The sequence below is a fragment of the Sylvia atricapilla genome, chromosome 17 (genome assembly GCF_009819655.1).
Source record: "Sylvia atricapilla isolate bSylAtr1 chromosome 17, bSylAtr1.pri, whole genome shotgun sequence".
Lineage (NCBI taxonomy): Eukaryota > Metazoa > Chordata > Aves > Passeriformes > Sylviidae > Sylvia > Sylvia atricapilla.
Window position 1 is genome coordinate 2,343,748 of NC_089156.1, and position 14,841 is coordinate 2,358,588.

General features: G+C 41.1%; 1 protein-coding gene across 3 annotated transcripts in view; it reads left to right on the forward strand.

Moving 5' to 3' along the window:
- The window catches only part of CABIN1 (calcineurin binding protein 1), a 106,301-nt gene extending 91,914 nt beyond the window's left edge, over nucleotides 1-14,387 (forward strand). For 2 of the 3 annotated variants that reach the window (XM_066331188.1, XM_066331189.1), the window contains exons 36-38: nucleotides 10,297-10,461; nucleotides 12,254-12,480; nucleotides 12,978-14,387. In XM_066331188.1, coding sequence (XP_066187285.1) covers nucleotides 10,297-10,461; nucleotides 12,254-12,480; nucleotides 12,978-13,121 — 536 coding nt within the window. In that variant the 3' untranslated portion in view covers nucleotides 13,122-14,387. The remainder of the gene's footprint in view (nucleotides 1-10,296; nucleotides 10,462-12,253; nucleotides 12,481-12,977) is intronic. The other variant, XM_066331190.1, reaches the window with a different exon arrangement.
- The last annotated feature ends 454 nt before the right edge of the window (nucleotides 14,388-14,841 follow it).

The following is a 14,841-nucleotide window of genomic DNA, read 5'->3' on the forward strand; positions in this document are numbered from 1 at the left end:
CCACTTTGGGGAGTGAAGATTAGACCCCATTTCAGACTTGCCTTGGGGGCCCAAAGAGGTGGTTGGGAATATTTGTGGGACACTGCATGTTAAGGTGGCACAGCAATTGCCATAGCCTGTACTTTCTTGCAACTTTAGCAGAAACACTGTCTGAAAAAGCATCTGCTGCTGCCTGTGCTCTCTCCATCTGTTCACAAGCCTGGGCCCAGCACTACTCACACAATGCCTTAGACAAGTCATGGGAGCCCAGATAAAGTTATGAATGAACCACATGCAGAACAGGTATGGTGGAAAATGATGCATGAAGGTACAGTGGAAATAGTGCCCAGTTTTGTGAGACAGGATGTTTTCTTGGTTTGGAATTGTGAGTTCATAAAGTTTTTGTGTTTATACTTCTGGTATGTCATTTCTTTCCTTATGTAATCAGCCTTGGTATTTGAATGCATGTAGTCTGAATTCATCAGCACTGAAGAACAAGTTGGGGAGAAATAGGTTTTCCCAATTTGCTAATCTCTGAGTACAGAACAAAATTGAAATTTAACATCTAGTAGCAGCAGTTGTATTGTCTAATTTTCATTTTTCACAGTTCCAGGGAGAGATTGTCTTAGGAAGGGAAAAGAGAATAGGGGAGTGCTGAGGAAGAATGACTTAGTCTGTGTGTAAGTTACATTTGTTGCTGTCCTTGGGAAGCCAAAGAATGGAGTTGCCTGGTGTCATAAGATGTCTTGTCTGGCTTGTTCAGCAGGGAGTAATTTGGGTTTGTGCCTAGACAACAGGGGAGGAAAAAAGTGAATCCTCTGTGAAGCTGTTATGTACTTACTAAGGAGACTGGTGTAGGAATGACAATGCTGATAAGAACTCAGGCATTCTTCTGGATTTCAAACAGAGCTCACAAGCATTTCTGATGTGCTTTCATCTCTGCCGTTCCCCAGGCCACGTTGCAGTGATTGGAACATTTTTTTGAATCTTTTGACTTTCTGGGCTTTGTTAAGGTTGTAGAGTTAGATATTGTTCATTGTGCTTTCATGTTTTTATACATCATCTTGGTTGAAGGAGATGGAAGGGTTAGCTGCCAGAATTACACCCCTGCAAATGAAGATCAAGAGGCTCTCTCTCCAAAGCTCAGTGCTGAATGCATGTGTTGTATCTGGCTCTCAGCCCCACCTGACAGGTCATTTCTCTAGCTGAGAGAGATACCAGTTACTGCTGTGTACTTTCTTCTGCTTTTCTTTTTAATTCTCCTACCTTTGTATCCACCTCCTCTAAAAAGAATTATTTATAATTCTATTACAACCCTTTCTCATCTGCCTTCCATTAGTTCTGTTTGGGTAAAAACTCCTCCCATTTCTAGAGTAAACTGTTTTCAACTTCTTTGTCTCATCACCTCTGCCTGTTCCTACTTGTACATGTGGAAGTATTACACATCAGGGAGTATTAGCTGCTCTCATTTCCTCTGATTTCCCAGAAAAAGGATTTGTTTTTCCAAGCACTGTTGATGCTATGCCACTGATTTCTGATGTAAATATTTTCCTGAGATTTTGTCTAGTGCATGACTAACTGGTACAGCGTGATGGAGTCCAGCAGCAGGGGGATGATGGTGGCAGTTTCAGCAAGACACCTTCCTACATTTGGGTAAAAATGTACTTGGGGCTCTTAGCCTTCCTAGCTCAGCCTAACATTTCTCTGGGGAGGCTAAAATAGGACAATTAAGGCAAACTCTCTCTAGCCTGTCACACTGTTCCAGTATTACATGGTTCTAAATTGCTGAAAAATCTTGACATTTTCTTCTTCACTGTCCTTATTGTAATAATGATTTTTATGAGGAATGAACAGGAAAACATTCACATTTGAGTTCTGATACCAAGAGAAGGTTTTTATACCTGGAATTATTTAAAGTTCTGTGTTTTGCTTAAAGCTAGCTATTTACCAAATTGGAATATAAAATCCTAGTAGAAGACTCCCCACTGTTAATTTTTTATCCATTTAAGTCCTTAGCAGTTCAATATGAAAGCAAGGTCATGATAATGCTGTCCAAACTTAGAAATTTAAAGCTAGGGAAGACAATTCTTTGTGTTGTGCAGGGAAGTGGCACTCCATAAGCCATGGGAATATCCTGCTGTAATTTCAGATGTTTGTGAAATGGGCACAGCAGGGGAAGTAGAGGTCCAAATATAGCTCAACCTGTAGAACTTTGAGAGTTCCAGAAGCACAATAAATAAATACAGGTGAGTTGCATGGAAAGATGAGCAGACTATTGCATGAAGAGCAATGAAGTTATTAAATTGTTTAAGTGTGTGCAGGCAGCTGCAGAATCTTTGAAAGGCAAATGTTCCCGTTAAAGAGGGTTTTGAAGTGGGAAATCCTAAGGTGCTTTTAGTTGTAAGGAGCATCTTTTTCAGAAGTCTGCAACCTAGTTTATTTTAGCAACTGATACATGACTTTAGGTTGATAGTAGGTTCTCAGAAGACTGAGGAGACTGAATGTTTTCCTAAGGCATCACTACAGAGGACGTAAACCATCATTTTGCATTGACAGCATCTCTTTGTTTTAAAACAGTGCCTGGCACGAGGGCTCACCTCTGCTCCTTGCAGTTTCTAAATACTCAGACATCAGTGGACATCCATCATTCCTGTTTCTAAGTGAAATAATGTGATTGTACTTTGCCATCATGAGTGGAGCTTTACCTCATGCTGATCCCAATGGCTCCTGAGTTTGCTTATCATGAATTTCCAAAAGCAAACACAGATTTTAAGAGCCTGTAGTTCAGTGTTTTGACAACTTTCTTCTTCCACAAAAGTATTTGGTCCTGTTGGCCATGCCTTATTTTAACAATGCATTTCAATTCAAATTTTCAGGTACTTTTTATATTGCTGTAAGTAGTAACATTCAACCCTCTTAATTGCAGTCAGTGTCTTACCTTGTTTTTTTCTGTTGAATTCAAAATTGTGCTGTAGAGCACAGAATTGTTCTTAACAGATGACTCAAAAAAAGAAGAAACAGAAAAAGTTAGGCAGACCAAGGACCTGTGGCCTCATGTGAGCTGCCTTCATATTGCAGTTACCTGGCCTAAAGCTTCTCTTTTAAATGCATTTCTTCCTCTACTCTGTTTGCTTGTGGGCATCTTACTTTCACTACTGTCTCCTCCATTTCCAGTGCTGAAAACTGGAAAAACTGAAAACTTGTTCTGGTTTTTGACAGCTGTCTTCCTCAGTTCCCAAGGCTGGATTTCTCCTTGGCTTTCAGACCTCTCCTTTAAATGCATATAGCCCCATCCCATGGGTGCTGGCCTGGGCTGGAAGCTCCTGCTCAGCTCTCAGTGACTGAGGAGTCACCAGTGGAAATCAGCCAGGCTTCCTCCAGGGAGCTCTGCATGGGCTCCCTCTGATCTCTTGCTGCTTCAGCCTCCTTGGCATGGGTATTCTCACTTCCCCTTGTCTGCTCCACGCTTTTCATGGAGCTTTTTATTTTTCACAATGGGTGCACTCTGAAAACAACTTGACTGCTGAATGTCAGCAGGGGTTTTCCTGTTTGTGAATGACTTCTTAATTCCTTTTTGCAGTGCTCAAGACAGTGCCAGTCAGTCATGGCTCTTCCTCTTCCCTTTGTAAAAGGATGCTGAATTGCCTCCTGTCGAAACAAGCTCATTCCAGAAGAATTCTTTAGTACACTTAATGTCTATTTCTGACATCTACACTTCAGATTCTTTAAGTTTTATTTACTCAATCCATTGTAGTACAGAAAATCCTTTGACACTAAAACTCATAACTTTTATGTAGCTGTGTTGGATCAGTAAGAACAAACCGGGCAGGGGCAGCAGCTGCCCAGCAGAGGCAGTGAGGTGACAGTCTGGAGCCCGGGTTTAATGCACTCAGGGCAGGTCTGTGCTCCAGGAGCCTTTCTAGCCCTGTGCCCTCTTAGATCTCCCTAAAAACCCTGGACAGTCGTTGCCCTGTGGATGTCCTGCACCACTGAAACACGTGTTTTGGAGGTTTTTGTAAAGGAACACGGTTGCAATGCTGTATGGTTACAATATGGTTCAGTTTCACTAGTTTTAGATTGCTGTCAGCAGCATAAAATTTACATATATTCCTGCACAAAGGCAGACTGAAGAGAGATGTAGTTATAAGTCCTCTGCACATGTATTGTGTTGCTTACAAAGTACCTAGAAAATTGTGGGGTGTCATTACATTCACTTAAGAGATTTTTCTGCGAGCTGCTTTTGCTAATTTCCTTGTGCTTAGCTGGCTGTCAGGGCAAAGGAGGCTGAATATTGATGGCAAAGGAAAGGTCTTGCAGCTTTTCTTAGGTAACTCAGAGAGAAATTTCAGAAGCAGGAGACTGCAAAGGACTGTTCCTGTCCACAGGTGCTGCCGTGATGCTCCCCAGAAGATGTGTCCTTGCTGAGTCAGATATTAAACTAATATCAATTAGCTGTGTTTTGATAATGCCATTTGAAAGTTCGTGTAATTGAATATCAAACTGTTGTCTTTTTGATCTAGGCCCATTGTTTGCTCTTTTAAATTGAAATTTTGTTTTAAAAAAAAAAAAGTTAGCATTGAACTTCAGGGTTTTTCTTTACCTGTGTGCATGCCAGCTTTCTGCACCTCTGGGGCAGCTGGTGGTGGCAGGAAGTGGTTTTGGACACAGGAATTCCACTGTTAGCTGTTAGACTGGCCCCAGCATGGCAGGTAGAGGGGTCTGGGAGTTAATACGAGCCAGGGACTATTTCCAGAAAGCTTTATTAAAGCAGCCACCCATTTTAAATTCTAGTCTCGTTAATGTTCTGTGACAGCTGACCTCAGCATTAGGAAGAGTTTTGGGGTATGTCTCATTTGGTTGTACAGTACACTCTCCCTGCTCAGGACCTAGTGATAAATATAGCACTGTGCTGTGCTATTGCACTGCAAACTTCTGTTCACCAGACTGCTTGAATTTCTTTTATTTCAGGGGGCAATAGAACTTGCGTTCTGCAGCTTTTTGCCTCCAAAATTACAACCAAGCTTAATTTTTAACATACGACTTGGTGTGTCGGCTTTGAATGTAGTTTCCTGCATTTGGCATTTCAAGTCACATACTTATTTCTACAGCTATATGCACTAAAAGCACTTGGCAGTGCTTTTTTAGAAATAAATTTCATGGCAGGATATTTGGAATGAATTTAGAGAAAGCAGGGCTACCAAGTGTATCTGCCACATCCTGTGATGAGCTAGGTACCCTCTCTGTCTGCTGTGCTGTGGTACCTAGTGGTGAAGGCTCTGTTCTTTCTGTGTTTCAGCATCTTTAACTCTCTTCAGCTGAGCTAACCTGTGTGCCAGTGCAGTCTTTCTGCTGATTTAGTGGCACAAGGAAACTCTGAGCTCCTTCAAATTCAGGCTTTCCATGGCCTTTGCAACTGCTGTGTGAGGAAAAAAGCTGTATTTATTCCCAGCACACTGGAGAGCAAGGCAGATGGAATAGAGAAAATGAATTGTTTTCACATTAGTATTATTCCTTGGAAATGTGGTAAGATACTTGCTCCACTATGTCAGGGAGCAAAGGATCAGACCCGTTTCCACTGGGTGGAAAAAAAGAGTCTGTGCCTTGTACAGTAAATTGTGAACAACTGCGTGTGCTGTGGGTGGCCACTAGTGCAGAGTAAACCAGTTGTTACTGGGAGTAGGAAGAGAAGTGTTTCCTGGAGTCTGGAGGCACACAGAATTCAATCCTTACTCTTTTGAAGTGGTTGGATAGCAAGGTAATACAAATCAGCTAAATCCTGCTGATGCATTTTCAGGGTTTTTTTGTCTTGACACACAGAACTGCTGGGGGGAAGGTATTTTGCAGAGGGATGAAGGCAAGTGGTGCAAGTGCTTTATTTAAGCACTTGAGGTTGTTGTCTGTTCTCTTCTCCTTGTATTTTCTTTTGAAATGATGTTAATATTTAGTCCTGGAGTTCAAAGCTCAGCTCCTTCCTCTTTCCTACAATGAAATGGTGCTTTGTGCATGCACTCTGTGTTGCCTATATTCTTTAACATATCTGTGCTCTAATACTTCAAGCTGCTTCTGTTAGAAACTGGAAAATGGTTTTTTCCAGGTGCTAGTCACATTTTCTGGGCTTGTCTTTCTGTTGTAATGTAAGAGGTTTAGTGCATGACTAAAGAATTTTTTGAAACTCCATACAAAATGTTTTATAACACTAATGTTAATGCCTCATACCTGACAGCATGATGAAATCAAATTATTAAGTGTTCAGTGCAGAGGGACCAGAGCAGCTGCTTACTGGTTACAGTAGTACTGCTTTTAAACTTTCTCCACATCTCCAAATTGCCGAGAGATTATTTTTGCCAGAGTTATTTTTGATTTTTTTTTTTTAAATGTGCATCAGAATAGCAAAGCGAGCGGTGTCAGTATAAAACCGCTCGCAGGGTTGTGTAATCTGTGTGTTTATGGTGTGTGGATAAATGCATGTAGTGCATTCTGTGTATGAAGAGCTGGGGAGAGGATATTAACTGTGATGAAGTCATGAACCCAGGCGCCCGCTATAGGCATCTGCAAACACTGGTTACCCTGGCAACAAGTGGGAAGAGGTTGGAGAGGAAAGCTGGAGTAGGTTGTTGCATTGAATTGTTGTCAGCTTGTTTCTTCCTCACTAAAGCAGGGAGATGTTGAAAGGTATGATGTCCCTCTTTCTATGTCGTGTACTATTTTATATGTATTTAGGCAGTTGTTGGGAAAGGGAAGGCTAAAAAAAAAAAAAATCCTTGTAATGCAGCTCGTTTGGAGAGGAACTTTTCAGTATCAATAGTGACGTGCATTGCAAATCTGTGCTTTTCTCTGTGTGCTTAATTTCTGTGTGTTGTGTTGTGGGAGTGCTAAATGGGTCTCCAGAGTACAGTACCTGCCCCTTCCTCAGCCTGGGGACAAGTGTCTCTTGCATATTATATCTTCAGAAACTGGGTTTATTTTAAACTGGGTTTGTAGAGCTAATCTTTGAAAACCTGCCAAGGCAGTACAAGTACTGGATAGTACCAAAAGATTTATTAACTGATATTAAATCTGAGCTTCTGAGCACCTTCAGAATGTGCTGCACTTACGTTCTGGTGCACTTGTGCAGAATATTGTGGCTCAGGAGTTAGTGGAGTCTTTACCTCCCTGGGGAAAGTTTTTATTAGAAGAACTAGGACATTATGTTCAGGGCTTTAGCAGCATCTTCCTCAAAACAAATATTAAAATATTCTCTTCAGAAATCCGTTTTAGACAAATTGTGAGGAGATCCAACTGTATATTTCTCCTTGATTGTCCTTCCTTGTTTTGACCTTTTTGTCTGTAATGAGAAAAGAACTAATATCTCTGCAATATATTAAAGTATAAATTATGGTGTATATTCTGAAACAACCAATTCTTGTTATTTTCAAGAAGTCTAAAAAAAATTTCGTTTATTAACTTTATTTTTAACTTGGTCACTTGAGTGGCACTGTTTCTATTTAAATAAAAAAAAATTATAATTGCAGAGTCCTGAAAGAATGAAGTGTATGACCCAGTCAGGGAATAGAATTCTGTGACTGTGTTGAACGTCTCTGACAGCAAGGGATTGATTAACAGACAGTGCTTCTTGATTTCTATTGTACTGAAAGACACATTCTAATAGAATATTAACAAATATTGTTTCCAGAAGTGCAGTGATAGAAATACACAGTGTGCCAGACTCCTGCCCTTTCGTTTCCATTCACGTTAAAAATTGCTGTCAGTTATTTTATTCAAATTTAAATCTAATTTTACCGTACTGTAAAACTGCATCTTCAAAACTTGAAAAATATATTCTGGAAGATGGAGATGTATATGAGGATGCTGACTGCTCTTGAGGGAACACTGACTGATACCAGTCTTGTAGCATCTTCCTAGAATTAGGCTGCTCAAAAGAGCTTTTGTCAGTGGGCCATAATTTAGTTTAAATAAAGTACAGCAAATCAGTTTAAGCAATGATATATCTTATAATTAAACAAATATTGTAATCAGCATAAGAAGTAGAGTTTTGTCATTAAATAATAATGCAAATCAGAGCTCTTATTCTGTATTGTGAACTAATAAGTCCCTAATGTAGTTAAGTAGTCGAGTAGATACAAAACTCTCAGTTAGCAGTATAGTTGAGGCTGTAGGATTTGCAGTTTATTTGTATATAGTTTTGTAGCTGCTAAGTTAATTACTGGTTTGTATGCTGAGTTAATAACTGGATAAGAAAGGTTCTGTTAGTACTTACCCTGGGTGCTTAAGACAGTGATTCTGGAGTGCTGGAGTAAGTTAAGAGTGTGTTGACTTCTCTGTCTTGTGGAGTGATCTGAAACCATCATCATTTTCATCTTGCTTTTCCTCAGATGTTGTTGTGATGCTTGTTCCTGTCTTGGATCCAGTGCCTTGTGGCCATGTCAGTGTGGGAGTGCTCTGGGTTTGGGCTGCAGCAGTGGCTGGGATGTGTGTGTGCTGCCCTGCTCCTGCAGGCTCTGCTCCTGTGGGGTTAAATCCCCTCTGCAAAGGGCAGGCAAGACCCAGGGATCCTTCAGCTGTCCTCTGCTGCTTCAGAAGGGAAACAATGCTTTGGGATTTTCCTGCTCAAGATTCCTACAGTTCAGCACTTCCTTCTGCGTTGTTTCTCAGCTGATTTGGTCTATTAATACATGTACAGATGCAAGAATTATTCTCCTACTTCCAGTGCTGTATTTTGAACTATCCAGAAATGTGCAAGAGAGTGCTGAGAATGAGAAGAGCATTCATCTGCATTAGGCTGTTCCATTTTGTGCTTGGTAGTGAGTGGAACATCTCAGAACAGGAGCTGCCTGTGAACTGTGCGGTAGTGCGTGACCTTTCCTTTTTGGGAGCTCTTGGACACTTTCCTACAAGCAATCTCATTTTTCCTAAGGCTTAGATGAGCTTTCAGCTACAAGTCTAGATGATGGGGTTTTTTCTTTACCTATGAAAATTAGTGCATGAAAGAACAGCCTGCTTTCCTGAGCTTTTCAAGTTATTCAAAAAGCATAGAAATGATAACTCTGTCAAAAAGTTGCATCTTTCTGACTGCGTAGATCAGGCTGTTAAGCTGTGATGTTTTCTGAAGCAGTTTCTGCAAGGGGAACTCTTGTACAGGAGAATATTACCATGGTAAATTCCGAGATCTTCTCTATATTGGTGGAGATGGAGAAGTGTTTTCAACACTTGAGGGGGTGGGAGCAGCTTTCCTATGAGGAAAAGTTAAAATATGTATTCCTTTTTAAGACGTTGCATGGTCAAAATCCCAAATTAATTTAGAGCATTGACACACAAAGAATTTTAGAGCAAGTGAGAGTGTGAATATCCACTGCATGTGCACTCCTTAGCCTGTGGAAATAGGAGGTGATTCAAATTAGACTAGTTGTTTTTGAAGAATGTCTTCATTTTTAAGAGAGAATAAGAGCTTGTTTGTGTGTCCATAGCCTTGGGAGGGTTGCTGCCCTGCCTGGAAAGGGCCCTGACAGCTCTTGGTAGTTCAGTGAAAATGACTCCTGGTATGTCCAACATGCACCTCAGTGTGTTAGAAAGCTGGTTGAACTCTCCATTAATTTAAAAGCAGGTACAGCTGGTACATAATAACAAGACTATACAATAGTCTTATACAATATTGCATACAATAATAATGATAATCCTTGTGTACACACACACGGATTCTGAGTTATAAACATCCCAGGTTCTAGAATAGCAGAAGGTGGGAGTTTTAGGCTGATATATTTAGAGAGGTACAGTGGACATATCAGTGAAGAGTGGGCACTCAGTATCACTTGATAAGGGTTTCAGGAAGACTGGATTTGGCCTGTTATTGGATGTTGACAGCAATGAGTGTTCCTTAGCAGTGAGCTCAGTGTAGCAGGCTGGAGATCAGAGAGGGACCCATCCATCACAGTTGGCCCTTCAGTGAGGGTGATGGATTTTGCTCTGCACGTGGCAGCTCTTCCTTCCAGCCCTCACAGCTCCAAAGGAGATGCTCAGCTCTCTGTGGTTTCTGCAGATGTGCAGAGATGACAAAATGTCAGACTCAAGATTTTTTCCCTTCACTTTTTAAATGACATTTACCTTTTTTTAAGAGTTTGAATTGATGGCATTAAGTATGAAAAAGTTGCTTTGGCCATCTTAACTTGCCAATCTTTAATTTCACTCAGTCACGTTACGGTTTAGAAATAGAGCAAGGGTTAAAAGGCTTTTTCTACCTGTTGCTTAGACAGCAAAAGGATTGAGGCTTAGGAGAGAGATCAGGATGTCTCTTAATCTGTGAATTATATTTCATTACTAAAGAGGAAGAAGAGCTTGAAGTGCCTTTGGAGGGGCTTGGATTTCAGCAGCAGGAGTCACGGCTTTGTCAGCAGATGAAAATGGCTACTGTCGCGCCATCGCCAGAGCCTGTTTGCTGGCAAGTGGAGCCCGTGCCCAGCACAAACTCGGGACATGTTTGTACCCCAGGTAGGAGCTTCCTGTGCTTCAGAGGATTCTGCAGTGGGGTGGTGAGCTGTGCAGCAGTCTGTAGGCACTCGTTGGTTGGGCAGGAGGGATTGACGTTCCTCATTTCTCTGCCTGCCTTCCAGTCAAGTATTGCAGAGTTTAGACGCGTTCCTGGCAGTGCCTGAATTTCCTGGGCAGGAGCCCTGCCATCCCTTAGTGGTGATTCTGTTTGGTGCATGTCTGGCATGCTAAATACTCGTGGCAGCAAAGCCAAATACAAAACCTGCAGTACCAGCTTTCGTGCAATATAGTTTGTGCATCCTTTAAAGCAGAATTTTTCTTTTAATTGAAGTCTTATATGGGGCAGTATGATAACACTTTGGATTACACTGGTGGGATATTTAGCAGAAGGAAATGGTTTTTCACAAAACTGACTCAGTCTGAGTAAACATAAAAACCAGCATTACACCAGATAATGTGTTCTATCCCTCCTCTGCCCTCTTCCCAAGAGAAAAAGTTGGTGTTTTAATTGAAAAAAATGTAAAACCTGGTATTTCAGGCAAGCATAATCTAGATACTCATGTTTGGGGTATCTTGTTTTTCCTTATTTGTGAGGCAGATTATCCTGTGTCTGGTCACTGTCTGGAAGGATTGGCTGCCCATGGAGATGGGTCACTGACCTTGATGGAAAGCCATGCCTCATCTGTTGTGGCAGCTCTTACATTCCTGTGTGCTGTTGAGAACTGCAATTCAATTTTACATCCCTTAGCAGTTTGTTGTGCTGCTGCGTGTTTCTCAGGATAGCATTAGGAAACTGGCTTTTTTTTGCTGTGTGTAAGTGGCCATGTTGGTTCCCAATATCTGCCAGAGATGGATGTGACGATACTGAATCTGAAAAAAATGTACATGAACACCTGTCATTATTACCAGACTAAGGCAGGCTCTGGTGTTTCCATCTATACAGTTTCTAAAAAGTAATTTGGACTCTATGTGAAATGGTATTATTACTAAGAAGTCTCTTTTAACAAATACTCAGCTTTTAACATCAGAGCATTGTCATCTCCTGTTTATTGTGGTGTATACATAATTTTGTAATGTGATAGTGCCTAGGGAGGGGCTGGATCCTTCTTGGGAGATGTTCTCAATAAACTCTCTAAGAAAGTTTTCATTGTAGAGAGCCCAGGCTGAGACCCTTGGGAAGGATGTGGAAGTGATGCCAGCTAGTGTGGGAGCCAGTGGCATGAGCACACCAAGGGGGGGTTTGTGGCAGGATTTGAACAGAGTAATGGGGAAATTTTGACGAGTGTTACCATGTATTTTCTCTAATTGTTGAGGAGCTACTCTCTCAGCAGTTAAAGAGACAAGGCTGTGGTGGAGGAAATGAAGACTCATAAGCAAAGCTACAAGAGCTTTGTTTGTTGCATTCCAGAATGGAGAGACAGAGGATGCAAAGATGATTGCATCTGACACAAGTGGGAAGATGGTGTTTGTGGTGGATGGAGATGGCCAGTGCTACACTACCCTGTGCTTGGTAGTTGTTGTGCTTGGTCAGGTTGAGTTTCTGCCATCCACTAAGATATTTTTTAATTACTACTGGTTTCTGCCATCCAGTAAGACATTTTTTTGTTACTACTGGTTTCCAGTTGTCATTTTACAATCTTTTTTTCTTGTTCTAAGCTTTGGTTATTGCAAGGCTTGAAGAAAGGCCTTTTGAGCCAGCCTTACATCTGACAATGAACTCTTTCCTCTTCTCTGACATCTGAAATCCTAGGTAACTTCCTAACATATTTTTTCCTTGCTGTTTTCTGTTTAGCCTCCAGTTCCAAGCCTGAACTCAGCTCCAGTTCACAGACTTTGGGAAGTCAGCAGAACAAGACAGATGGCACCCGAGTAAAAACTCGCATTCTGCCCAACATGCCAAAGCTTTTCATACCTTCATCTGTCACCAAATTTCCACCTGAGATCACTGTCACTCCACCCACTCCCACCCTCCTTTCTCCAAAGGGCAGCATTTCAGAAGAGACCAAGCAAAAATTAAAGGTAATAAAAGGGAAACAGTAATTTTTTAGATTATTGTTTTTATCTTAATTCTCCCCTCAATAAAATACTTGTGTGAAAGAAGCAACAGTTCATGTCCCCAGTTCATAACCAGAGGTAGATAAGTAGTGGAAGAAGGTGCTAGCTGTTACCAGCAGGAGCCAGTTCTTAAAGGACTGGTGAAATACTGCCTGTGGGTGAAATGAGAGCTCTTCTAGTCCCTATCCCTTTTCTGAGGGATTTGGAAAAAATGACAAAAATGGCTGAGTGACCTAGTGCTGCCATTGCAGTTCTTAGATCAGTGGAAGCTACCAGAACATTAACTGTGGGGAAGCCTACTGGTAAATGTTATGTTGTTTTACATTAGGATGATACCTTTTATCCACACAAGACAGTTATTGAATGTGAAGGAATAGCAACCAGTGGGCTTTTGTCCCTGTGATCATGGGTTTATCCTGACTATTTAGCAATATATTCTCTCTCTCTCTTTTTGGGATCAGTCTGCTATTTTGTCTGCTCAGTCTGCAGCGAATGTAAAGAAGGAGAGCCTTTGTCAGCCAGCTTTGGAAATCTTAGAGACCTCAAGCCAGGAGTCCTCACTGGAAAGTGATACTGATGAAGATGATGACTACATGGACATATGAATGAATTCTGGCCATCATCAACACCAACCACATAAACCATCCTTCTTGTTGCCAGCATCTCTGGAAGTTGAAACATCTTCATTGGCATTACTCTCCATCTAATTGGCATCATTGTGTTCTTCACTTTCATTACCTTTGTTATCACCACAACCACTTGTATTGCCTTCAGACTCTTGGCCATTCTCCCCATCATGGTGCTTGACAGAAGGAATGATTGATTGTTTACCAGGCAGTTGGTTACTCTGGATCACCAGGAACTTCAGTAAACACAAGGATGTTTTGAGCTGCAATTCATATCTCTCTACTGTTCCTGCTTCTCCAAACCAGAGCCTTGGGAGTTGCTCCGGTAGCTCTTTTCTGTAGTGTTTTCTTCCTTTTAGTTGTCTTGTATTTTCCCCCTCTAGCTAAGTTTTTGTCCCAGTAATTCAGCAACCTGATGTCTGTCTAACCATGCCATGATTAATCCTACAGCTCCTTTTAAGGTGAATGAAGTAGGAAAAATTTGCTGAGCTGGTAGAGATTTTAATTGCATCGAGAAATTCTGTGGCTTTGTCATAGGGCAAGGAGGGTGAGCTGAGAGTCTGTCAGCTCCTGCACACTGCTGGGTGCTTTGTTGGAATTTGACTCTTTCAAACAGACAAAAGAACCAGCTTTTCCAGGCAGACAGAGAGGGTGGTCTCCTGTTTGTGCTCATTTCACACCGATGTATGAGGTCCAGCAAAATTTATCTACCTGAATGTTGGCTTAAAGAACTGATCTTTCCAGAATTGTCTTACAGTCCTTTCTCTTCTAATGCCTTGGACAAGCATTTTGAATTGGGGGCTAGATGATATTTTTATGGTGGTATTGAAAAAAAAAAAAAAAAACTTGAAAGATTTCAGTACCATTTCAGTAATGTCTGTTTTTTACAGAATGACACGAAAAGGTGTTTTTTATCTATCTGCAGAGGGACTGCTCACAGTTATTTATATGAGAAAATAATGGTAACAAAAATCCTTTTTTTTTTTTCTACTGAATGTTAACTTTGTAAAATAATGAATGCAAACCATGCAAAAAAAAAATACGTCACACACTATATATACACCCGCTGCGCCCACACACATATATATATGTGTATGTACATATATATATGTCTGTATATGAAAACAGAAAATGCATACAGCCTGCAATGTCAGATCTCTTTGTGTTGGGGGGGGGTTGGTTTTCTGTAAAATGCAGAGCTTTGTATAAATTTTTGGGTTTCTTTTCTAATAAAGTTGAACTGCACTGTTGTCTCTGTTTGTTTGAGAAGGGCACAAGGTGCTGTGGTTCTGGAAAGAGAACTGCTCCTCTTTCTTTTGATTTTTTGGGTAACAACAAAGGGGTTGGGTGGAGTTGATGGGAACCCCTTTATTTTCTGAGGACTGCCAGAGCTCTTGGGGAGGGTTTGGTGTGTGTAACCCAAAACCCAGTGCTGCCAAAGTTCCCTGAAGCAGGTTCAGTTCCCCACTGAGCTGTGAATTCTTTTTCACCCATCTTGGTGTCTTTGAAAACTGATGAGCAGCATAAGGGGGAAGACACCACATGGGGGACAGGATCACACAGAATGTTTGTACAAATTTGCACTTGATCCATTATTACCGTGATTGATCTCATTGATAAGAATGATAAATGGACTGTGGATAAAAAGAAACTGTGGCAAACTTTGTATTGCAAGGTTGTTCCCAAATTCTGGGAGTTT